Source organism: Dermacentor silvarum, chromosome 1 (genome assembly GCF_013339745.2).
Source record: "Dermacentor silvarum isolate Dsil-2018 chromosome 1, BIME_Dsil_1.4, whole genome shotgun sequence".
NCBI classification, from domain to species: Eukaryota; Metazoa; Arthropoda; class Arachnida; order Ixodida; family Ixodidae; genus Dermacentor; species Dermacentor silvarum.
The window spans coordinates 397,152,102-397,179,008 of NC_051154.1; the positions used below are offsets into that span (position 1 = coordinate 397,152,102).

At 49.0% G+C, this 26,907-nt stretch overlaps 1 protein-coding gene across 1 annotated transcript in view; it reads right to left on the reverse strand.

Annotated features, from left to right (window-relative positions):
* Positions 1–73: 73 nt before the first annotated feature.
* LOC125939734 (uncharacterized) overlaps positions 74–26,907 on the reverse strand; it is a 132,213-nt gene continuing 105,379 nt past the window's right edge. Inside the window, exons 4-6 of the mRNA XM_049663459.1 lie at positions 21,261–21,412; positions 4,043–4,145; positions 74–219 (exon numbers count right to left, since the gene is read on the reverse strand). Of these exons, the coding sequence (XP_049519416.1) occupies positions 74–219; positions 4,043–4,145; positions 21,261–21,412 (401 nt within the window). The remainder of the gene's footprint in view (positions 220–4,042; positions 4,146–21,260; positions 21,413–26,907) is intronic.

The following is a 26,907-nucleotide window of genomic DNA, read 5'->3' on the forward strand; positions in this document are numbered from 1 at the left end:
CAAACCCCTGCGCTGAGACCGGGACGCAGGGAACAAGGGACAATAGCCGTGCGACTTCCTCTTGGACGAACTGCTAGATCTGCTGCCATAACATTGTGGTGTCAGTAGAAACGGCGCATACAGTGAATGCTGACATGTCGGCTGGGTCAGAGCTCGGGAGTCGTGTAGAAATGCACTGTTTCCGCAACTCGTCATAGCTCTGACAGTACTCAACCACGTCTGCGACAGTGTGGGGTTTTGGGGCAATCAGCATTTGGAAAGCGTCGTCCTCGATCCCCTTCATGATGTGTCTGATTTTATCAGCTTCGGACATAGTAGGGTTGACGCGACGGCAGAGGTCCACAATATCCTCAATGTAGGACCTGAACTTTTCGCCGGATTTCTGGGCGTGAACACGTAAGCGTTGTTCCGCGCGGAGCTTGCGAACAGCGGGACGGCCGAAGACTTCCGCGAAGCTCGTTTTAAAGGATGCCCAATTGGCGATATCACCTTCGTGGTTGTGGAACCACAGCTGTGCTACGCCCGCCAGGTAAAAGTGGACGTTACTGAGCTTGTTACCGTCATCCCACTTATTGTGGGCGCTTACCCGCTCATACGATGTGAGTCAGTCCTCGACATCGTGCTCGTCGGTGCCGTTGAAAATGACAGGGTCTCGCTGTCGGGGTACGCCGGAGCAGGTGACCATCGGTGGTGCGGGAGCACCTTGCTGGGGCACGTCGTCAGGCATTGCCGAGGCTGGGTGTTGAGTCCCGGTACGGAGTTACAGGATGAAAAGGGAACCAGCACGCTCCACGAATTGATAGTACGCGTTTAATGGAGGTGCGCTCGGCGTTTATCTGAATGCGCAGAAACAGGCAACGGCCAAACGGAGCGAGCGCGAGCACCAACAGCAAACATCTTATTCTTCGTCTTCTGCTGGCGCCTGTATTTCTCACTACACTATAAATAGTTAGGTGCTGTACGCAACACGGATTTTAATTGGAATGCGCATGTTGCCAACGTTTTAAAGAGAGCTATGCAAAAATTAGGATCCCTAAGAAGGTTATTGCGTAGAGCCACTCCGAAGTTGAACTTCATCATCATCACCCTATTTAAGTCCACTGCAGGACGAAGGCTTCTCCCTGTGATCTCCAATTACCACTGTCTTGCGCTAGCTGATTCCAACTTGCACCTCCAAATTTCCTAACTTCATCAGCCCACCTAGTTTTCTGCCGTCCTCGATTGCGCTTCCCTTCTCTTGGTATCCCTTGTGTAACTCTAATCGTCCACCGGTTATCCATCCTACGCATTACATGGCCTGTCCAGCTCCATTTCTTCCGCCTAATACCAAGTAGAATATCGGCTATCCCCGTTTGTTAACTGATCGACACCGTTATCTTCCTGTCTCTTAACGTTATGCCTAACATTTTTCGTTCCATCGCTCTTTGTGCGGTCCTTAACCTGTTCTCGAGCTTCTTTGTTAACCTCCAAGTTTCTGCCCCATATGTTAGCATCGGTAGAATGCAAATGGAAAGCTCCCAGTCAGGATTGGGCAATGCCTGCCATATGCGCTAAAACCCAATTTTGTTCTGTAAATTTCTTTCTCATGATCACGGTCCCCTGTGAGTAATTGACCTAGAAAAATGTACTCCTTTACAGACTCTAGAGGCTGACTGGCGATCCTGAATTCTTGTTCCCTTGCCAGACTATTGAACATTATGTTTGTGTTCTGCATTTTAATCTTCAACCCCATTCTTACACTTTCTCGGTTAAGATTCTCGATCATTTGCTGTAATTCGTCCCCGTTATTGCTGAACAGCGCGTCGCGTGGCCCAACGAGAATCAACGAGTCGGCGGCGAGCCGATTCGGAATACCGTGCCTAGCAGCACTTAGCATTTCCTAGTAAAACTTAGCCAAGCCCAGTTAAACCTGAAAGAAAAGTTAGGTCGATCACCAGCTGCGCTGTTTACTCCAGCCTTGCACTCCTAGTGCAAGCTGCCCATGTTTTTTCTTACAATGCATCTGAAATTGCTGGGTCCTTTGTTCCAAATTTACGCAGTACCGTCTACCCGGACACGCAGATGTTGCCTAGGCAGCGAAGCAGCGTTGCTTCGCGCTGCGTTTTTTTTTCCAACAGCAAGCGATTGCAATGCGCCAAGCAAGCTTCCAGAGACAGGTTACTTTGTACCATCGCACGTACAATGACACTTCCTTGTTGCTCTCGCGAAAGACCGATGAGGTTCAAATCGAGCCGTCATTTTTTATTTTTTATTTAGGACGCTCTTAGTGGCACATCAATGTCGCTAGAGCACATTATTAGTTGCGAATCTGTTTAACCTGGGCGTTTGGCGTCAGTTGTAACGCCGAAATCTGGGCCACTTCCGGTGGCAGTGTAGAGAGGTTGCGAAGTAGCGAAGCTGTTTAAGCTCGAGGATGGTCCGTCGAGTGTACCCCACAAACCTCCGCCTGGCGATGACGTCACCATGCCTCCCCTAGCAACGCTTCGCCCCAGCTGCGCCGATCGCGCTGAGCCTCACCACAGCTGCGTGAGCCGTGACGTCATCGCGCTCGCCGCATCGCTTCACCTTAGCTTTGCCAAGCCATGACGTCACAGCACCGTGCAGAGTGGTTGCCGTGGCCACGCATCGGCGGAGCTAAGCCACGACGTCACTGCGCCGACCCATGGGATCTACAGCTCCGCGTCGCCTCCACGACGACACAAAAGCCCCGCCGTGTCCGCGACGAGCACTGCCACGAAGATGGAAGAAGTGGTCGAAGAGCGTCACTCCCAAAAAAGAGGAAGCGCGGGGCGAAAGCCGCCGCGCCGCTACTCGAGAGCGAGTGAGACGACTTCGGTCCGATCCCGAGTATCGCGGCGAAGCGGTGGCGATACGTCGGCGTTTCGCAGAAGATCCGGAGTTACGAGTCCGCGAAACCAAGCAAAAGCGTTTGAGCGTTCAGAAGCATCCAGATACTGTAATGACCGAGTTATCATTGCTCCTCCTTGGGCTATTGATGATTCAGGGATGATCTTGCGCAAAACGTGGCCGAGTGTGGAAGCATAACCTCGCAAGAACTTGGCTGAACCGAGATAAAGGTAGGTGGGGTCGCCAGCTTCGCTGTTTGCCCAGTCTTCGCACCACTAGTGCGAAGCTGACTTTCATGTTTTTTTTTTTTTTTTTGGGGGGGGGGGGGGCTTGAGCAAGGCGATCGGTGCTCTTTGAAAGGCACTATCACACTACGTGCGTAGCACAAACGAAGTGAGCACACGAGCCTACATCATAGTTGAGTGAGATCGTGGCTTGGTAAGGACACTTGCCTTATGCTCAGCTTAAGTAACCAGTCCCGTTACCCATGGTTATCTGCTTAAAGCGTGACAGTTGTGCCTTTCCGTATGAAATCGGTGGGAATTCATTACGAGGTAGAAATTAGCAGCTTTTCCCATGTCTGGCACGAGTTCCTATCTCCTCAGAAGATGCGCCTTTAGTCTTGCACCTAGATCAATCGTCGCGCTGTCTTGGCAGAGCGTAAGAAATGTTGTTTGCCCATTGATATGGTGACGATAATTTTCAAACTCACGTGATGTCTTCCCTGTATAGAAGCTAAGTTATATGCCGCTGGGCACACCTATTGGTTAATGCTGGAAAGCCTATGTATGCTGGTACATTGCTTCGACGATTACGTTTGCTCGCAAGTCACAACAGAACCTTCACGAGAGCATGTGGTCACTCCATTATCACAGCAGAGGTCCACTGATTCACCTTTTTATGATCACCCTGGCATTCGAACCCACACTATAGCTGTTCAGAGGACACTAATCGCGCGCTCTTATGAGGATCAGCTTCGTGGTCATGAACCTTGAGGATTCGCCAAGTTTACTCAGCCAGATAGCAAATCAAGCAATGCGGTGCGAAGGGCCCCAGAAAGGCTTTGCTCTAAAAGCTAATACCACGGCATTTGATGGCCAAGTTAACCGACGGTCTGCCGTCAATTCATTAAAACATGCTCTACTGTGCCGTACTAGTCAAGCACAGCTGGCAAGGTAACGCGAAGGCAACTCACATGGAAGGCTCTTGCCAACTGGTGGTGCACGTTTAGAAGACGGCCGGCGCAATGAGCCATTCACCACCCTGATCATAGTTGCATCTGGCAGGGCCGAGGGAACCTGCACACACAAAATGAGTCATGAGCAGCCGCTACAGTCATGGGACTTCCTATTGCACTAACCACCGAAACGTCGCAAGTTGAAGTTAGAAGTTCAAGTTGCAAGTTCATCTCCATGCTCTGATTGGGGTGCGAAAGACTACATGAGCATGCCTGCACCATTCATATAAAAGTTATTTTTTGTGATAATAAGTTCATTTCAGTTTGGAGTTTCTTACAATATTACCTAGATGAAACTAACGCTGTCGCACTGGTATGTGTATTTAAATGTTGGGATGTGGTGGGCTTCAGATGGGCATCATTCACGAACAGCCAGGACACCTTAATCGAACGCCTTGCTGGCACCAGTTCGCCGGTCACAATACTTTATTCTCTACTAAAGCATCAAGGAAAGACCTGTCTTTTCATAATTGTCAAGCAAATATAACTTTTTTTGTTTATTCATGTGGACTTCTCGCTTGGATGTGCAATTATATATAAAAGGCTGTTAAAGTTGGAGGACGGACGACAAGATTAGCGCTCGCTATGGGACATTTGCCTGTTTTTTCCTCATACTTACGTATGGCAAGTGACTAATTTTCATTTTAAGGGCTCCTAAACTACCCAAAGGTCCAAATTTAGTTGTGTTGCAGTTGTGCAAGAGTCTAGAACGAACACGTAGCCGCGAGAATTTTTCGAAATGGTACCGTAATAGCGGAGTTCCAAACGTTTGATGATCGAAACATGGCCCTCGCTCGTTTCGCTCTTTCCTTCTCTACTCTCCTCGTCGGCTGGTCTCTCAGCCTCGCAGAGTGCTCCTCCAAATGTCACGTGATAAACGTCATCACCAACGCACTTCTCAAAACACTGTCCATTTTCGCTTAAGAGACGTCCACGCTAGCGGCAAATATACCGACGCCGAACCGGCCTCCAGTGCCGTAGATCGTCTGCGTGCGAGAGCTGTCCAGAGTACACGGCAGTTCGGAGGGCGCACCGCCCGCAGCACGATCAACGGGTCAATCGACGACCGCGAAGCTGCGCGCGTCCGCCACCAGCGACGAAAACATCGGCTGCAGCTTTTGTTACAAACAAAATAATTTCCGCTGGATACATAGATGGATAAATTGTACATTTTATGGAAAAATATATCCACTGTCAAACGTTAAACATGAACGAGAGCTCCGATACTTGTCGGTCTCAGCTGCAGTGCACGGCTACCGACGGGAGGGAGACTGTGCTCGCATCACAGCTGGCGGTGCCGCTAATATCAGCGTATTTTTCTTGCTTGTGTACAATTATTGCGAAGAGCAATAACAACGATAAGAAAATAGTGTGGCTTGTGAGCGTCGGTAATTCATTCCGAAGCGCTGTCCGCTTTAGCTTTCAAGTGAACCGGAAAAGGCCTAGCGACGATATCGGCGCCATCGAGCGATCATGCAGCGGCGCTGAGGCTGCCGCACAAATGGGTCCCGGTGTCATCCTTTCTACGGCAAGGAAATCTCGCCGTTCGCGAGCAAAATGGCAAACGGCGTGCGGCGAGTTACTGTGCCGGTAACGTGGACGGGCCTTAGCCGCGACTCAGCGCTTCTCGGCTACCCGGTGTTGCTGCCGTGCCGGCCTGCGCTCATGCGAAGCGTGTCGCTATGGACCCTGTGTTGCGCGCACGTCTAGAAAGGCCTACACTGTAGCACACTCTCCGCGCAGCTAATATGACCGCTAAGCACGACTATGTTGGAACGCGAGCGATTTGGCACTTGCGTTGAAGGCTGTAATTACCGATTCGCAAGTGCGCACAAGCGACCAACGCGACGAGGAAGAGCTGGGAGCGCACGCACCGGCTAGCAGACTAACCGGAAGTCGTAGGTTCTTGTTCGACCAATGGACATCGTCTCCGCCGTTGACATCACCAGATGTACCCTGCTCACATCGTGACGACCGCTGAGGATACCGGCAAGGCCAGGAGAGGAGGACGGCATATATGTTTTTTTTTTTTTTTTCTTGGCGCGCCTGCAGCGCGGAGCGCTGCAGCGATTGGCATCGTTGATCGTGACGGCATTCTGAACTTGATGCGCGTGCTTACTTGAAATGTTTAAAAAATATCGAAGGTGGTTTACGGGCCCTTTAAAGACACAGAACTGGATAATAAAACTTATTGTCTAGTGTTTACTTTCAGGAACAGGAACCTATATTTGAGCAGCTATGACCAAGTTTTATACAGATCCACGGTTGAGCTAAAGGTTGCACGCACACATACCGACGCTCACAAGTTCACGTAGAGTCCTTTAGAAACCTCGCATTGACGGTGCCGCCAGTTTTTTCTGTCGGCGATATTGTCTTTAAGGTTGTGAGTGCTGCTCTTTCCTGTTCTGGTCTTACTTCAATTCGTTACGCATACTAGTACACCATGATAAGCATGAACTACCCGCCCAGTAAGAAATATATTAGTTGGAAAGGCTGTTCGATACAGCACTACTAATTAAATAAATTATCCCGCCGCTGTTACAACACAACAATTTCGCGGTGAGACACTCGTGTAAACGACGTATTTTGCCACCACGCATTGTATACTATACACTTATACACTGGAGGAAACTGCAGATATAGAAGCCTCACTCCGCGCATTTCACAATGTGTTTGCTTTATATCACAGACGCTTTCCACAAAATAACTACTTAATAAACTACGAAACGTATACATACTGTTACTTCGTATCACCCGTTCTCTATGCAACATTGTGCATATTACTATGGCCTACAGTGATTGGGTCAAGGGCAAGCGGTGCGCTCTGGCCGGTGGTTGCAGAAACTTATCGCTCCATTCATTTGGTGTTCACAGGTTCACGTCTGCGACAACTTCCACGCATTAACTACGCCATATTTTGCGGCACAAATGTATGCAATTGAATGTTACGTCGACTTACGTGACGCGTACCTATATCTTGCTTTGTTATGGTATGTGGCGCACTGTTCCTCGGTCAAGAATGCGATCATTCAGAACTCTGCCCCAGCTTCCCTGCTGTGTATCTGCAGCTACATCTCAGTGCACATGTGTCTGCATTTGGCTTAAATTGAAAACAGGAAGTTTTCATTGACAATGGCTGGCATATGAACAACAGCGTAGGCTGAAACAGCTAAGGAGCGCTCAAGAGCTTCGCTAAATTATAGTTTAGTTTGCTCATATATCGTTTCAAGATTCAATCTGAAATGTCTGGCGCAATTATGTTGGTTACGGGAGTACTGTTGCACTTGACAGACGTCAAGGTGTTCAAAAGTGTTCTTGCACGTTTGGGCTGCTTTTGCACAATAAAACACCAAACTAGCCAGGGACCTAAAAATGAGATTTTTTGTACAAATTTATTTTCCGTGCAACAAAAAGGATACCCAATTCCACAGCAGAAAAATGGCCTAGCAAAACATTTTGATACAAGTTTTTTCTTTGCTTCCTTGTGTTTTATGTGCGAAACCCACGATAAGATAAGTGGCAAACAGTAGTGGAGGACTCAATTAAGTTTGACCTGCTGGGGTTCTTTAACCTACGCCTAAGTGCGCAATCGTTTCTGTATTTTGCTGGCATTGAAGTACAGCTGTCTGACGACAGGCGACGAGCCTGTCGTCTTCAGCTCACAGCACAAAGCCATAGCCATTTGACTACAGCCGCGACTGGGTAGGCGTTATTTTTTATTCACATTCACAACTTTCTATGTAACTATGCTGAAAACAGTAATAAGGGAGTGTCATGAATTTTATGCCAGCGTGCAAGAAGCCGGTAAGCGCAGTGCCAGCTATAAACCAGTATATCCGATGACGAAGAGGCCAGTGATGTGAAGACACAGGTGGCCTTGTTGAAGAGCATCTGTCGCGGCTGTGGGAGGCAAGCGCTGCCGCCGGGTACCTAGCGGTAAAATAGGTATAAGCACCCTCTTGGCCTGGTGCTAGGCCATTATGGGGCTTCAACGCTTGGAAAGAGGTGTTTGTCTCCATGCCGGAGTCATCCCCACCTCAATAGGTGCATTTGGGGCGCCACATGGGAAATGATCTCCGTGGGAGCGGGTCAAACACAACTTTTTTGTGCTCACGAGTGTCTCGACGGGCTCCTTCCCCAAGTGTATCACTCCTGAAGGTAGCCAAACGCCAGACCATGGTACGCTTGCGCCCTTTTGAACCAGTGGGTGCCCGGCGGCGTTGGGAATTGAACCCAAAACTTCCCGCAGCGAAGGCGGACGTTCTAACACAAGGCGTCATGTGGCCTCTTGTTTATTGACCCGTTTAACTTGTCCTACGTACACAACTTTTTACAATAGTTTTGCGAACCGTTTTATGATATGGTCCTTTCAAAACTGGGCCAAGTTTCACCAGTATGGCAGCCGTACGACGCCTCTTTATGCACGGAGCTTCTGGAGGACTAGTAAAAGGCATTTTTACCTCATAAGTAGACCACAGGACACCGCAGAAGACACAAAGACGGTAGACTCGCATGAGTAGAGAAGCAAGCATATGCGCTGCCAATCAATAAGAGCCACGTATGTTCATCTCATTGCCACGACAGCAGTGCTGCTTGCAAACCTTTCTTATACTGAAATGCTTCTAGATGATGTGTGTGCCAACCCAAAAATACAATAGAGCATCTTGAAAAAACAAAACTTTCATGATGCACACTCTAATAGCCTCTTACGAACATCAATTTGTGATCACAAGAGGCTTGAATCACATATGAATTTGGATCGCGTTCTCTCCACATTTCATGGCGTCACATTTTCGCACAACTCCATGCCTGTCTTCTGTTCGGTAACTGTCCCGGCTTGCGAAGATTACACTTCGCGCTACAACTGACAATTCCGGTATTCATGCAAAGCATGATTGGCGCCAGTCCATGCACTTTGCGTTAGATCAGTATGTTGTTGCCTCTCCTGAATTTGGACTTTAATACATAGAAATGCTTGACCGACATTGGAATCGGTCCTGAGCTGGTTTAGATCACGGCAGCTTAAATGCTGTAACGATTACGCTACATTCGCAGACGTTCTCCTCTCGTATCAAGACCGACTAGCATTTTGATATGTTCGGCGCGTGCTTCACGTGCCTGTTTCTCGTGGTTATTCCTCGATATATTTTATTTATTTATTTCAGTTTTCGCAGAAGACAGCAGATAAAGCCTGATGCAGGAACAGAAACTAAAGGCAGTTTGTGCCTGACGAGGCCTCTGCCCAAACAGTTCGGTGTGATGCGTTTGCAAAACACTGTAAACAAATGTGCTGAATCAAATTGACAAGAAAATTGCGTTGACCAAGAGAAGTTATATACCGCGACATTTAGCACCGTCCTTTAACAACGAGAACGTGTTGCTTGTTCAGTAGTACACACAACAGATAATACATTGCATGAAACTATTGAAATCTACATACAATTAAAAAAACGTCGCAGCTTCACCCGAAAAGCGAAGCATCAATGGCGACAGCAAATTAGTAGAGAGCTATTCGGAGTAGGGATAGTAGTTTTATCGGCTGCATTAACTTGGACACGTTCGCTTAATAACTGAATTAACACGCGTGGTGTCAGCGCGCACAAGCAAACATGAATAGATCACACTGAATGACCGCAGACGACTGTGAAAACGCTGGCAGCAAGCGCAGCCGCCGCAGCGGGCGAAGGTTCGTGCGGTCTATCGCTTCAACGGAAACTGAGCGGTGAATACACGGCGCAAACAAAGGTCAGAGCCGTGTGGAGATCGCTTTTAAGAGACGGTGCGGGCGACCGCCACAGCGGGGCAAAGTACAAACGCAGTTGTTGGCCGAGTAAAAGCTGCCGCCCCCCCCCCCCTCCCTCCCGCGCTGCCTTCCCGCTTTCTTGCTATCGCGTGGGAGATTGAGTGGACAGTTCCCCTTGCGGCCTGTTGCAAGATAAGCATTCGGTGCCGCAGCACAGCGTCGCTCCGCCTCCCTCCCTCCCATACCCCGATGGCCTTTCGCACGACGGTCGCGCATACCGCGCGCGGCGACGATTTTATCGCCCTTGGACTTTATACGGAACCTCACGGCGACGGCGACGGCAGAAATCTGGTTGAAGTGTCCATAATAAAAAAAGATGCATTTCCCTCGTGCATCGTGAAAACCTCTTACATAATAGATAACATTGATTCAATATACACAATAAATGGGACACAAGACAAGATTTGCAGATAACTTTCTGTGTTACAAACAAAATGCTTAGTTCCGATTGTACTTAATACCATAGGACACCAACGTCTCCATAACGTGAAGTTTAAATACACGTGATGTACATTCGAAGTTTAGCATTCCTTCAAATTTGTATATGACGGCAGGTATTCAACAGGTCATTGTTTCGCGTTTTCAGACGCTGTTTTAGACGGCAGCAGTCTGCCGGATCGGCCTAGATTCCCCACTACTTTCTTCGAAGCAGCTAACGCTTCGCAATAACTGTGCGGTGCCACCTTCATGGTTGGCCCAAGTTGATCACGTTTTAGTATTTCTTCGCCAGAGTACAAGCGATCGTCATTTCAGCAGACTAGATGACATAGATATAGGAGCGTTCGATTGTATAACGTTTAGTCACAGGTCCCGTCACCAACCGTTATCTCTCATTCAACACCTATGTTTAGCCAAGCAATCGGCATGTATGAATTCGCGTCGAACGAACGCAATAGGCATCGTGCCGTTGCCGTCATATTACAGTCGTCACCGTCGTTGTCGTCTTGCTGATGTAGTCATACACACGTCACACACACAACTACTCGATTTACACAATTTAGTATCTAAACCTACGTCGGACGCGAACCGTCAGGTTTGTCGCCTTAAAGAAGGACGATCCATGAGAACACAGCGCTTTGACAACCGCATTCGGCGAACGTTAGCGCTACTCTAAGGGTTCAGCAGTTAGAATAAGTACAGCGCTGCTTGCCATATGCGCATACGTTCTCGTCATCAATTGTGCTTGGTGGAATTCTTTCAAAACAAGCGGGATAATCAACGAGCAGTAGCACACTACGGCAGTGATCAGTGCTAGCGTGGCAGAAGGCTCGCCATTTCAACGAATGATTTGTTTAAAAGTGGCGCTAGGAGTTAAACACGTTTCTCTTTAACCACGTTTCTATTTTCTCTTGTCAAACACGATAAAAGATTAGAGCAGAATGTACGTAAAGCGTGCAAGGACCGGCCTACGGAAGCCGAAATCAACAACAAACATGCCACAAAAGCCCGAACAGTTTTGAGACAATTATAGTAAAAATTGGAGAAACGCGATAGAGGAACGCGACCGTGGAAACAAGCTGTCGAGACGCTGGAGTGAGCCAGCGCCGCAGCGAGCGAATTGAGCTTCGTGCCGGCGCTCGCATCAACGCGATCTTATGGCGAATTCCATTGGGAGAACAGGAGCACCTGGGCGCAGCGCGGAGTCGGGTGGCAGCGCAGTGAGAGCAGGAACACTCGACCTGCCACTGGAATGCGACGTGCATTCGGAGAGCAGGTGGGAGGGGGACGTGTGAGGAGAAATGTAGCATGTGACTAAAGGAATCTACGTCCCAGCTTTCTCTGCAGGAGAGCACAGATCAGGAGAGCAGCAAAACACGGCTGATCGTCTTGTGATCTGTCAGGTGTAACGCTGCCACCGCTTGCGGTCACGTGCTACATACTTTTGTGCAGCGCCCACGCATCCCACATCGTTTCCGCCTGCGAAGATCATCTGAAACTGCAACTTGAATCTGACGTTTATCGAGCTCCAGCAGCTTCAGCTGCTGTCACCGTCGAGCGTCTCAAGCACTCCAGCAAGGCGAATACGCTGTGTTGTCGCTTTCCCCTGCGCATCCGACGAGAAACAAGGTGGACTAGAAATGCAAGGATCTGTAGCTAAATCGCTGCGCAGCTCGCTCGTGTCACCGACGTCAAAAACAGCGGTGCCAAAACACCCAACTACGCTTGGCACCGCGCGCGCCGGCGGAAGCAAAATAAAAAGAAATGTGGAGCATATGACGGTTTAAGTCACGTGACTTCATTCGTACTCCGCTTTTCAGGCCAGAGCAGTCCGGACAGCTGCCGGCTGCTCTCGGCGCAGCGAAACTGCTCTTGTTCTACCACTGGATGACGCCTCTCCCACTCCTGTTCGACCACTGAAACACGCCGCTTCTGGAATGAGCACTTTCAGCGTGCTTTTGAGTGTTCCTGTTCTCCCAATGGGGAACCAGCGCTGGAGTTTCGAGCTGACACACACCGCCCCTTGCGGAGATCGCGCGCATTATTGAGTCATACAAACAAGAAAATCCCCAGCGGTGGCACACAGTGGACGACGTGCAAAGCCCGTGAAAAAAATTGTTTGAACGCCACCGTTATCCCTGCTTGGTTAATTGCTACAACTAGAAAAGCCGTAATATAGCCCTAAATCATTGTATTATTTTTCGTGAAAACTACGGTCATGAGCAACGGCGACGTCGGATTCAGGCAGGCGCGATCGCTCGCCGTTTAATATTTAACCATATCTACAGCTTCTCCGGCATAATATCCGTGTGTATATTATTTTGTTGAAAGCCAAAATGGCAATGCTTCTAGTACAAAAATATATACTTGTTCTTAAAGATCGCATATATACAGCCGGCATTTTTTCGCGGGCGCTAAGACTAATAATAGTGCTAGCTAGCCGGTGTGTAAATTCCCATTGAGGTTCCAGCGATCCGTGGTGGCTTGTGACATAATGAAAAGGCAGCAAATGAGAATGCTAGTAATACACACTCACAGCGAACATGTATTGTGAACACTGCGTGTTTACTGCAGAACCACAGCGTATCGACGCTGCACCGGCGCGACGCCGATACGGGGGACACAAACATTGGTTATGCAGCTTCTATTCCAGGTAAAATGATGTCCGTTAGAATAAAGTGACGCGTGTATGTTGGTCATTTTATTTTAAAAAAAAACGTGTCCATGATCAAACGTTTCAAAAGAGTTCCGATGCAAGTCATGTTCAGCATGCAGTGCATGGCTAAACCGACGGTGCACTCCGAACCGGCTCGTGGCCGCGCTCGCATTGAATTTATCAGCATATTTTCTTCATTTATCAGCATCGTGAGAAATTATTGCGAGGAGAGGGTAGAGCGGCAACAACGGTAACAAAAATTGCTGCTTGGGAGCGTCGGTCGTTTGTTCTGAAGCGCCGTCAGCTACAGATTCGAGGTGAACAGTATGAAAGGCCTAACGGCGATATCGGTGGCGAGCGATCAGCGACGGCGAGGCGGCCGGCGACGCCAGAGCGTAGCCGCCACCACTTCTCTGTCGCTGAATGGCCACGCCGCTGTGCCGCAGGAAGATCTAGCAGGGATCCTCCGCGTGACAGGGAGATCTCACCGTTTTCCAGCAAGACCGCCGTCGGCCGGCAGTCCGCGAACGGCTAACGGCGTGCGGACCGTGTCGCTAACGTGGACGTGCCTTCAATTCTAGCGCCGTGGACACCACAAGTGGCTCCAAGGAAATCAACGTCACTCTGTTTACGAAGTCACTGCCTCTATTTGCGTCTGGAATATGCAGAAATGGAGCATGGTGACCGCTTACTTGAATTCCGACGGTATTTATAGCTTCTTCACTCGATCGTAAATTGTATTCCGCTGAAATCGTGAACCATCGTTGTCAGGTATCGTTTTCTCAACGTAGAAAACAATTTACTGTGTGCAATCCTCGCCCTTCTCGAGTTATTTTGCATCAAAAGCTCCTACAGTGAGCAGTCATTCTCGAAACCGTACCGCAACACGATCGGCGGTGCACGCTTGCAGCTGCTGGTCATTGTTTGGCTCTCATGCAGTTTTCTGCGCAAGACAACTCGAGGGCGTTTATCAGAGCGTAGTTCGTCCTCAAATATCGGAGCCTCTTCACTTTTTTCAATATTCACGCTAAGAGAAACGAAAAAAAAAGAGGCCAAGCTCACTAAGGTTGTAGTTTCGGAAAACGTAAAAATAACGTGTTCGCTGCAGCCCCGCGTTCGTTTGGGAGACTGAAAGTTGCGGCCCTTTCTCACTTACGGCGCTGAGGGCCGTTTTTCACGAGCGCCCCCTGGGCAGCGCTGGTTTCCCATGGAATAGCCACGAAAACATGGGCAGGGTGGACTCCCGCCGCAGATGGCGGGCTCTCGCCGCACAGATCGCACTCTCCTCGTCTCCCCCCGGAGATTTCCAGCCCGGCGGGAGCGCGCGGTCGCAGTGATGCGCGGCCTCTCCACCTCCCTACCCTCCCTCCGGTGCGTTGTCCGAGACGGGAAGAATGCGGGCTTCCTTCCCGCCCTTGTGTGGGCGAGTCGCGATAGCCGGCTCACCGCCGCATGCTTTGAATCACACATACAGTGTACGGCGCGCGGCGACGATTTTATCATCCGCGGACTTTATACGGAACGTCACGGCGACGGCCACGACGACGGCAGAAATCTCCCACAGTGTCCATATAATTGCTGTCGGTTTAAAAGAAATGGTTTGAGCGAGCAAGGAAACGGTACAACAAGGGTCCTACGCGTGTCTTCGCGAACGAAAACAGGTTGATTTGAACAGCAGCCAGCGGAGCTAACTGTAGGCGAAGACTTGCGCTTGTCTGCTTCGGTTAATTTACGTTTCAGTGATTAGTTAATCGCAGTTTCCACTTTGACATCCACGTACTTGCGAAATACTGCTATACGGACGCTTTTCACAGGATAGGTAGCGGAAAGTAATTGCATCATTGCTCTGTTTGCGAGAAGCACACCTAGTCATGCTATGGCGTCGAGGGGCGCGGATAGCAGAGTTTTTCTTGCCGTGAAAGTGGGCATCAACGTTATGGAGCCAGAGACGGCAGTTGTTGCAGTAATGAGCAGTTATGAGCGCTGACGCGTGGGAAGCATGTAGAAAAACGCTGAATTCCATAAAAACACTGCCTAATCCATCTAACATGTCTCAAAAAAAGTTGTAGGCAGACGTCCGACGTTCCTTTAGCCACAACCTTTGCACAAACGTATCACTTATTTTAAAAGAGTTGAATGTTGGGCTAGTTGTTATTTTGAAATGAGAGCCATCTTGAAGTAGCGCGAAACGGGACGACACAACAGAAAGGAAGTCGAACATTGCGCCTGTGTTCGTCTTCCTGTCTGTTGCGCCATCCCATTGCGTGCTATTCTTTCTTTTCTATGGAATATTGCCACGAAATGGTAGCCCTGATTTTTTTTACTTCTTATATCTGCTAGCTACTGAACATATTACTCGTTTTTTTACCTTTAAGCTTGGAAGCGGTAAATTTCTCATAGTAAATTTTTTCTTCTACTTTTATGTTTTTACGTAGCTGCTTTTACAAGACGAAACAAAAACCGAAAGTAATGATTAAAGAATGATGCAGATCCAACACAAATTTTGGAATAAACTAAAGACGAAGCGTTCGTGGTGCAGTTAATCAGACGCTATTTGTTTGCGAATTTAATTCCTGCGTGTTTAACGCAAAAAGAAGCTGGCACACGCGCACGTTCGTATGCCGCAGCTAACCTTGCTACGCATGGTGACAAACGCGACAGCCATCTCAAAAAGTTGGCGTTGGCCCGACAGCAGTACACGTGCGATAGTGGCCCAACCATTAGAGCGAAAGAACACTGTGCTGAGGGAGCGAGGCTAGACCCCATAATTGGGCACTTAATTGAAGCGTTTTTTTACTGTGAGCCACGGTCAGAAAAAAGGTTTGCTTCAATTAATCTGTCTGGTATAACCGCGGATGGCGTAACATTCCATATGTGCACACACACACAGACAGACACACACACACACACACACACACACACACACACACACACACACATATATATATATACATATATATATATATATATATATATATATATATATATTGTAATGAAGAAGAGTAGCTTGCGCCTCAGCGGCATCGCCACCGGCATGAGCTTGTGGGTGCTGTCCTTGGCCGAACGCTTGTGACTGCTCCCCGTTCGCCTGCGTTCATTGCTAATAAACCTCTTAGCAAGTGGTGGCGGTTGCTGTGTTTCGACCACCCTGGAACTTCGGAGTCGCACTCTACCCCCCATCATGCCCGACGACGCAAGCGGCACTCCTCCAACTCCTCTACCGGCGCCGCCCACCCTGGTTTGTGCCGGTGCCTTGCGTCCCCTGCGAGATCCCCCTATCTTCTCCGGCACAGATGAAAAAGACGTTGAAGATTATATCTCCTCATACGAGCGAGTGAGTGCCCATAACCATTGGGACGATGCTACAAAGTTGACAACCGTCGCATTCTATCTGTCGGACGTTGCGAAACTATGGTTTTTAAACCGTGAAGGCGACCTCACTACGCGGTTGGTCTTCAAGACCAGTTTACCCAAGTTTTCGGTCGGCCAGCAGTAAGAAAGCTCCGTGCAGAACACTGTTTGCGTACACGATCCCAAGAGATCGGAGAGAATTTCACGAGCTACATTGAGGGCATTGTCGACCTTTGCAAACGGGTGAACGCGTCGATGTCAGAGGAGAACAAGATCGAACATATCATGAAGGGTATTGAGGACGACGCGTTCCAAATGTTATTATCGAAGAGTCCTCGAACTGTTGTCGAAGTGATAGAATTGTGCCAGAGTTACGAGGAGTTGCGCAGGCAACGGCTTCACACCCGACGTCCCCCTGCGCCCGCGGACTCTGTCCAGCCTTGGAGTTGGCGACGACCACGCTCCTCTGTTACTCAAGATTCAGGAATTTGTTCGAGCAGAGGTCGCTCGCCAGCTATCATTGATGTCTTGCGTCCCGGAACACCACCCGCTTTGGCGCCTACGATCCGCGACTACATCCAGGAGCAAGTTTCCCAAGCAATTCCTCCAGCCTGTAATCCGACGCCAGTCACTGCACCTCTCACGTACGCAGAAGCAGTAGCCCGGCCTCGTCCACAAACGCTCTCGCCGCCCCCTATGCCGCTACCAGACCGACGGCATTTTCCGACTTCTCAGCCACGAGTCGGAACTTATCCCCAACACTGGCGCACCTTCGATGACCGTCCAATATGTTTTGATTGTGGTGCTGCTGGTGATGTGGCGTGCCATTGCCGTCGTCGCATGCTTCCATTTCTGAACATCTGGCGAGCGCCACCTTTCCCCGCTCAGTTTTCCTCTTTATCTTCCAGCCTTCCTGCCTCTTCTTTTTTCCCTGATCGCCCACCCACGTCTACCCGCCGCTCACCGTCTCCACGTCGTCGCTCGCTTTCTCCGATGCGTCGCCGTACCGGACCCGCCAAGCAGGAAAATTGATGGCCGCAGTTCCCGAGGCACGAACTGCGTCCCCGTCGCAATGCACAAGTCCTCGTACCTCTCCAGCCAACGTAATTGAAGTCTGTGCCGAAGGGATCGCCGTTCTCGCACTTGTCGATACAGGAGCCGCCGTATCCGTAATTTCCGCCCAACTCTGTCGCGTACTAAGAAAAGTTCTGACGCCTTTAGCCGACCTCTCCCTTCGAACCGCGAACGCTCAAAACATTACGCCTCTCGCTGCTTGCACTGCTCAAGTCTTCAGTCAAGGACTTCTGTATTCCGTCGAATTCGTCGTGCTGCCCTCGTGCTCCCATGCCATTATATTAGGGTGGGACTTCCTTGCAAATAATAACGCCATTATTGACTGTTGTCACGCGGAACTCGAACTTTCTGCGCTTTACGATTTCGCGACAATCGACAACCGCCCTTCCAGTGCTAAACTGTTGGTGTCCGAAGACAATGTCGTTCCTCCGTGCTCTTCCCTGCTTGTGCCTGTGTCCTGCGCCGCTATTTCTGATGGAAGTGTCCTCTTTACGCCCTCTGAAGTGTTCATTCGCCGCAAAGTTCTCCGCTGCCCTTTGCTCTCCTTACTCTTCACAGTGGCGTCACGAAGATGCTCGTCGACAATCCCACGGCGTGCCCTTTACCTTTATTTCATGGCGAATGCCTAGGCCTCGTTCAGCCAGTCGACACCTTTTGCATCTTTAACGCTCCTGCCGCTTCTACTTCTACGGACCTTAGCGCACTTGTGGCCCTACGGTTGATCAGTCCCTCCTCGACGCTTTCTACCGCTCCACTGACAATGAAACGTCCTCTTCCGAACGAAGCCAGCTGCTCACTCTCCTGCAGAAGTTCCGCGCTTCCGGTTTGGGTCGCACGTCGACCGTTTTTCACCAGATCGATACAGGCAGTCATGCACCTCTGCAGCAACGCCCTTATCTGGTATCCGCCTCGGAGCGCCGTGTAATTGACGACCAGGTTGCTGATATGCTGAAGCGCGGCGTTGTGCAGCCTTCCAACAGTCCCTGAGCGTCACCGGTTGTTCTTGTTAAGAAAAAGGATGGCTCTATTCGGTTCTGCGTCGACTACCGACGTCTGAACAAGATAACACGCAAGGACGTTTACCCGTTACCGCGCATCGACGACGCCCTCGACTGTTTGCAGGGAGCGGAGTTCTTTTCTTCACTGGATTTACGTTCCGGAAACTGGCAAGTCCGTATGGCACCATATGATCAACATAAAACAGCATTTGTGACACATGACGGATTATACGAATTTACCGTTATGCATTTCGGCCTGTGTGACGCTCCAGCCACTTTTGAGAGGATGATGGATAATATTTTACGCGGCCTCAAACGGAACGCATGTCTGTGCTACCTGAATGACGTTGTTGTCTTTTCCTCTGATTTCCGCACACATCTCCGCCGTCTAGAGCACGTTCTGAAATGCCTCACTGATGCGGGACTTCAAGTCAACTTAAAAAAATGTCGGTTTCGTGCCCGACAGCTCACCATTCTTGGCCATGTTGTCTCGCGAGACGGCATTCTCCCGGATCCAGCTAAGCTTCACGCAGCGGCCGACTTTCCCAAACCAACGACGTTAAAAGAGCTTCAAAGTTTCGTTGGTTTATGTTCATATTTCCGACGCTTCATTCAAAATTTGGCATCCATAAGTGCACCCCTGACAGACCTTCTACGCGGCGACAAAGTATATTTCAGCTTGGTCGCCTGCCTGCGACGACACCTTCACGAAATTATGCCGCCTGCTAACCTCGCCACCTATCCTCCGTTACTTCGACCCTGCAGCCCCCACCGAGGTTCACACCGATGCCAGCGGTGTCGGACTCGGCGCCGTACTCGCGCAACGGAAAGCGGGGTTCGATGAATATGTCGTCGCCTACGCGAGCCGCACTCTGCCAAAAGCCGAGGCTAATTACTCGGTTACAGAGAGAGAGTGTTTAGCCATTATTTGGGCCCTTGGGAAATTTCGCCCTTATTTATATGGTCACACTTTCGACGTCGTCACTGACCATGATGCCCTTTCGTGGCTATCCACCCTTAAGGACCCATCTCGCCGACTTGCTTGCTGGTCCCTTAAGCTACAGGAGTATGACATCCGCGTTCTTTACCGTTCCGGCCGCAAACACATGGACGCTGACGCCCTTTCTCGCTCACCGGTCTCAGCTGACAGCGCTTGCCTATTCGCCCTTGAGCCCACACTTCCATCCCCTGCACTGCGCAACATGCCTTCCGAGCAGCGCAAGGATCCCTGGATCAGTGCTCTCGTCTGCCTCCTTTCTGATCCATCCACCTCTTCACCATCTCGCGCTCTTCGCCGCCAGGCTACTCACTTCTGCATTCGCAATGACCTTTATCGTCGTAACTACCTTTCTGAAGGTCGCAAGCGGCTCCTTGTGATACCCCGCCATCTCCGTTATGTTATCTGCGAAGCTTTCCACGCAGACCCACAGTGCGCGCATGCCGGCCTCTTCAAGACCTACGCTCAACTACGCCTCCGATTTTATTGGCGCGCCATGTATAACTACGTGCGAAAGTTCATTCGCTTCTGTGCTCGATGCCAACGCCGAAAATTACCTCCCGGACACGTCTAGCCGTCCCAACCCCTTCCCTGCCCTAGTCGACCCTTTGATCGTGTTGGTATTTACATATACGGACCGCTACCATCCACGCCGGCAGGGAACCGCTGGATTATTTTTGCAGTGGATCACTTGACCCGTTATGCTGAAACAGCCGCTCTGCCGACTGCCACCGCCCGCGACGTTGCAGCGTTTCTGTTACGCCATTTCGTTCTGCGCCATGGTTCCCCTCGCGAACTCCTGAGCGATAGAGGCCGAGCCTTTCTTTCCGATGCTTTGAAGGCACTACTCGCCCAATGTCGAATCGTTCACCGTACAAGTACAGCGTACCATCCGCGATCTAACGGTATGACAGAGCGATTCAACCGTAGTGTTGGTGATACGCTCGCACTGTACGTCGCCTCTGATCATTCAAATTGGGACCAAGTTCTCCCAGTCGCGACGTATGCGTACAATACTGCGGCCAAAGCAACTACTGGATTTTCCCCGTACTTTCTTATATGGACGAGAACCATCTAATACGTTCGATACAATTCTTTCATATAAACCTTATGCGTCTGAAAGTACTCCGCTTTCTGAAGCAGCTCGACATGCTGAGGAATGCCGCCAGCTTGTCCACTCTTTTTCCACCGAGGACCAGTGGCAGCAGCAATCATGTCAACCTGCTGACCGTTCTCCACCAACTTATTCCCCTGGCTCTCTGGTCTGGCTTCGGGTACCAGCTACCACACCCGGCCTTCCCTCAAAACTTGTCGCAAAATACGTCGGACCCTACCGCGTTCTGGAGCAAACGTCCTCCGTCAATTACCTCGTGGAGCCCCTCACGCCATCGACAGACCTGCGCCATCGCGGTCGCGAACTTGTCCACGTCTGCCGCATTAAGCCGTACTACGACCCAATAGTAGTGTCTTCGCCTTATGCCGCCAGGATGGCGCCTTTTTCTGCGGAGGGTGATTGTAATAAAGAAGAGTAGCTTGCGCCTCAGCGGGATCGCCACCGGCATGAGCTCCTGGTTGCTGTCCTTGGCCTAACGCTTGTGACTGCTCCCCGTTCGCCTGCGTTCATTGCTAATAAACCTCTTAGCAATATATATATATATATATATATATATATATATATATATAGAGAGAGAGAGAGAGTGAGAGCAATAAGTGTTTTGGCCCCAATCAATCTGCAGCCGAGGCGGCTAGGGATCAAACCTGTGACCCGGCAGCACAGTGCCATGCCCACTTACCAGAAAATTATTTGCGCGCTACTCCATATCTTTCAAATCAGTGAAAATTTGACCAGTCGCACTTGCCTGCCTTGTTGCCGTGTTCACAGAGGGGATAGCCGGGATGGTAAAGGTGGTCTCGGCAATGGGCAACCCAAGCGAGGCCATGGTGGCGGCATTGGAGGTACAGCCTTTGTCGACGACAAACGTCTCCACAAGAGCCGGTAATGGTGGAGTGCCTGTGTAATTCCAATGACACTGTGTCCCACGTTCGGGCCAAAATAATCAAGGACATAAATATTTCCATCTTGGTCTGCAATGCCTAGGCGAAAGGAGTAGAGGGCAACTAAAGTTATAGCAATCCCACTGCAGGACAAGGACTCCTCCTAGGAAACTAATTTCTCTCGTTTTGTTGGCCACATGGTATGCCTGCAAAGTTCCTTTTCTCATCACACCACCTATATCATCATCTGCCGTTCTCGACTGTGATCCATTCAGTAAATCTAATAGATGGCTAGTTATGTGCTGTAGACGTTACATTGCCTACCGAATTGCATTTATTTCGCCCAATTGCAACTATAATATTGTATATCCCCATTTGCTCTCCTATTGATACGACTGTCTCTAAAATATAACTGTCGTTTTCTGCTCCATCACTTATTTTACGGTCCTTATCTAATTTGCTATCATCCAAGTTTCTGTCACATGGGGGAAGTGAATGCACTGGAGTGAAGTTATTTAACAATAAAACGATCACTCTACAAATTATATAAAAAGCATACAGTCAGCTGACTGTATGCAGATGTGCTTGTACATTGTTTACAGACTGTAAGTCGATGGCTTCTTTAGCCCCGCTTCTTTAGCCTCATTTTTGTTATTCTTTTGCAGCACAAAATTGGAGCGAACAATGATTATGTTGAGCGAACAATGATTATGCTAGTCTTACTGCATAGCTTTAATTAGTTGTGTTCACATAGCGTTTAATACTTGTGTTCACCGGGCAGCTACATAACAAGCTCTGCCGAGATGACATTAGACCACAGAAACTGCTGCACTAAACTTTTCAGCCTCAGTACATACACAGTGGCCAGCTATGTAAAAAAACCTTCCGTATGATGCAGCCGGCTTGCAGGTATTTTACAAAAAAAAGAAAAAGGTCCTGGGAGTCGACGTACATACCGTCGCACTGTACATCGCACGGAAAAATGATTCGAAGCATGATATTTCTCAAAAAAGCTGTACTTTACGCAAGTTCATCAGTCCATCTGGAATTTAGCAATGTGCACGATGGTTACACAGAAGAACAACAACTGTATCTTTCATTCTGAAAGAATGCATTGAAAACAATGACATTACGGTCAATCCATTGACTTATCTATATTTTGAAACAATTCTTTTGCTTTAAACTTTGTTTTTTTTTATTTCCAACTTTCATATTGCTTTGAATTATTGATTGTGTTACTGTATGGTACTATCGATTATTGATTTTCACTACTAATTTTGTGCTACTAGATCCACTGTATTCCTTAATTTCTGTGCTATATTTTCTTGCTTCTAAATACCTATTTTTGGTAGTAGTTCAAGTAGCATATTCTGTAGATATTGCGCCCCCTTTATGTAATGACCATGTTATTGGGCCATAGGGTGATCATTCAGGGCACCTCCAACGACAAAAGAAGGAGCAAAAAAGAAAATACAGCTGCTTACTGTCTAGAATGCTGTCGTCTGGGCGAGCATTACCGACGTGGTGGCAAGGGCTTTCGGCCCCCTTGTATTACATCTGGAGGTGAATTGTTTGATTACCTGTGGCTGAGGAAGACGACGTTTGTGGAGCACCGTCAGCCGATACTTCAGCTGTGGCACCATCCGAAGCGCCAAAATGTTCGACTGCCTTGCCGTGGGTCACAAGGCCTGGGCTTGAAGGCGCGTCTCTTGCACCACTGGCCAGCACTCGAGGGACAAGTGTACAAGGTCCACCTACTTTCCCCTCGTCGCTCGGAATGTCTTTCGGTGCGTCTGTTGGGTCCCCGGTAAAACTCGTCTCAAAAGCAGAAACGCTCGGGGACAACTGCTGGGGTGTGCTCGTGCGCAAAATATTGGCGCGCAAGTCCTCCTGAGCAAAGGTCAGCCAATTCTCTGTCCTGCGATTTCGAAAAAAAGGCATTTTACCCTTCTCATCTTAACTAGAATTAAAAATAACAAACCTTACGGGGGTGTTGCAGAATGTGACGAGTTAGCAGGTTTATGGAAAAGTGCGTGTGCAGATATTATTCTGTACAATGTTCAGTAATTGGTAGTGTTAAGGCAGCAACAGAAATTCTTTTACGCTTATGCACAAGCTAACAGAGGCGACGAACAACTTACTTGGCATAGCACAAAACCTTGTCCACATGTCACTGGCAAATCGACAGTCACTTATATATATCTAGACCAGTGACCAAATCTTCCCGAACTACGCTGTAGCAAAACATTCATATTGAACTATGGCACTTCAACATGTAACCAAAAAATCATCCATTGCCTGGCTTTCTTTTGATTATTTGCTTGCCTTGCATATTTTTTGACACATTCAGCAACTTCGAAAATAAAGAAACCTGTATAATAGCTAGAGGCCAGCCAGACCTCGTATTTTGGTGTGCGCCCTGAAGTTGTTTTTGTGTGCTAACAATATAGCCTTCTACTACCTGCGAGTTTCTTCTGGGTTGCTTTTATTCATTATGTTTCCCACGATTCATATGCAATTTACTATTCTTCCCCTTGGACTTTTCATACAGGCAAGGATACGTTGATTTCAGTAAAAGCATCTGCAGCAGCTTAACGACTTTAATAGAGTCTGAACTCTTGGCGATGAGTGTTGCTTACAGAGAACACACCAGGAAAAGATATTCTCTCGTCGAGACCAAATCAATATCCTAGGCTGCAGTAGTATCACCGTTTTAATGTAGCTGCAGTGGTATCACATTGGTAATGTCGAGGAAATTCACTGCACACTACTGTTTAACATCAGACAAGAAATGTGTGTACAAGTTCCAAGCGAAGGCAAAGGTAGCTGAGGGTGAACTACGCTGCAAGTGTTCTTAAGTGTTGTGCATGTGCTGCTGAAAAAGCGTACGCCTAATGCTTCCAATTTCTTCCTAATCTATGTTCCCAATATCGCTCAAGCTGTAGCTTCTAGTACGCTGAAGTTTCATTTGTCATTTCCAATAGCGACTTTCAAAACGCAGATACAGGGCACCATACACTTGATTATCATCTTTAGCACTGAGACGGGGTTTTAAACGCCAGCGGTCCTCCAGCTGGCCGCTCATTTGCAGCCGAACACTTTGACGCCACAATACGAAAAAGTAGCGACAGAAGCTAAGCGTGCTGCACTGTTGGAAGAAGAAAAGTGGTTGAAGGGGGTAGCAACACAGGCAGTGGTCACTTCCTAATGCGACCACTGTATCAACAACACTGTCATAATCATCATAAGCCTATTTTTATGTCGACTGCAGAGCGAACGCCTCTCCCCGCGACTTGCGCTTGCAAATTTCCTAACTTCATCACCGCACCTATTTTTCTGCCATCCTCGACTGCACTCCCCTTCTCTTGGTGCCCATTCTGTAACTCAAATGGTGCACCGGTTATCCATCCTACGCATTACGTGGCTTGCCCAGGTCCATTTTTCTCTTTTAATGTCCATTAAAATATCGGTTATCCCAGTTTGCTCTGAACCACACCGCTCTCTTCCTGTCTCTTAAAGGGTCCCTGAAACGGCTCGGACAAATTTTGTAGACGCGTAGGCGGCAGCTACAGTAAAACGTTCGCGTCACAATTTAAGTGAAGCGTCCCATATTAGGAGAGCTACGGGCGATTACAAGTTACCCTCCTCCCTCGCCATGCATTTCCTCCTCAACTCGCTCGCGGAGTGATCGGGGATAAGCTCTGCCTGCGCTGGCCTACGTCATGTTGTGAAGTACGTTGTCGTCTACTTCCAGTTGTCTTGGAGCCAGCGCGCGAAGGCTCGCCAACCTCTCTGCTAGCCGCCCGGCCGTCGATCCCCAGCGAGAGGGATCAAGCAGCGTGCGTTGCGAGCGTTCTGTCGCAGCGCCGAGCGTGTCCGGTATTCCGGTAACCGCAGGCGAGCTGAGTGTTTTGCCAGATAGGCAGAGGCGTAGGCCTAATCGGCATGAACGGTCCAGCCATCTGGTGGCGCAGAGCTCAAACAGCCAAATACAGATCAAATAATCCTGTAACCAAGTGTAAAACATTTGAAACATAAAAAGTCAATGCGTTCAAGATTACGCTCCTGCCAAAAATTTGAGCCAGCAACAAAGTAGAAAAAACTTGGTTACTGCTATATTAGCTGTGTGTTTGGTTGAGGTTTGTGCCGCCAGGTGGCTGCACCGTGCAAGCAGCTCACGTTTGCCCCTCCGTTCATCACGTAAAACGTGGCAAAACGGCCAGTACACTTACGCTTGCGTTCACCTGAATACCGGACAGGCGAAATACTATTGTGGCAATCCTTCCACGAGATGTGACCGCCGCAAACGCGTAGATGCTGGCGCCGTTTGGATACCGTCAGTCCGATGAGCTACCGCCACTGCGCTCGTCTGCTGCCTTGCAGCGGGGCACGATGTCGCAGCTTGACATGTCGCCGATCGCTAGGATTGCAGCCCACAACGCAAGGGCGAACCATGGTGCTTGCGAAAAAAAAGAACAAGACCAACACTGACCGCGCAGCTCTCGTCAACACGGAGCACGTTGTAACCACGGTTGTAACACAAGCAGACGACACTTGCTGTGGGCCGGAAGTGCTTTTTGTGTAGTGATGCATGTCCTTGTGCATTCTCTTTCTGTTACTTTCTCTTTATAGAAACAAATTAACTAACATCTAAGCTATCACGAACATTTGTTCACCATAATGTTGGAAAAATTATCGATGACGCGCCCTGGGCAGCCAATCGGATAGCTGGCCCAGTGACGTATTCTGGGCAAAACACGTCATCTGGGCAAAAAAATCAGCCGCTTGGCGTGCTGCAATCGGTAGCGATGTACATTTTTAAAACGTTATAATAAGTTACACGCTTTACGTGGAGCGCCTAGATGCGTCAATTAATGATCAGAAGGACCTACTCTAATGACTCAGTACGTTTGTACACAATCGTCAAAATCGTTTCAGGGTCCCTTTAACGTTAGGCCTAACATTTTTCGTTCCATCGCTATTTGTGCTGTACGTACTTGTTCTCGAGCTTCTTTGTTAACCGCCAAGTTCCTTCTCGATATGTTGTCACCGGTAGAATACAATTATTGTGCACCTTTTTTTTCGAAGACAGTGGTAAGCTCCCAGTCAGGATTTGACAATGCCGGCTATATGTACGCCAACGCAATTTTATTATTCTGTAAATTTCCTTCTCATAATCAGGGTCCCCTGTGATTAATTTATCTTCATAAACGTACTCCTTTCTAGGGCAATCTAGGGCAATCAACGTGATCCCGAGCGTCCGTCGGTATGTTAGCGCCATCTAGTTAAGGCGGCAGCAAAATTTACAGTGTATGAAAGGTTGCGTTTGCCGGTGCCTTAACTAGATGGAGCCACCATACCTAGGCCGAGGATTGGGACAGCGTTGTTTGCGTTCCGCGTCTGAATCGCATCTCGTCGTCTGCGCCTGCGCGCCTGCATAGGGCAAGTTTATAGGCGTGTTTCCCGCTCTCGGATAGCAAGCGTTTGCGTGGCTGTTTTAGAGTATTCGCC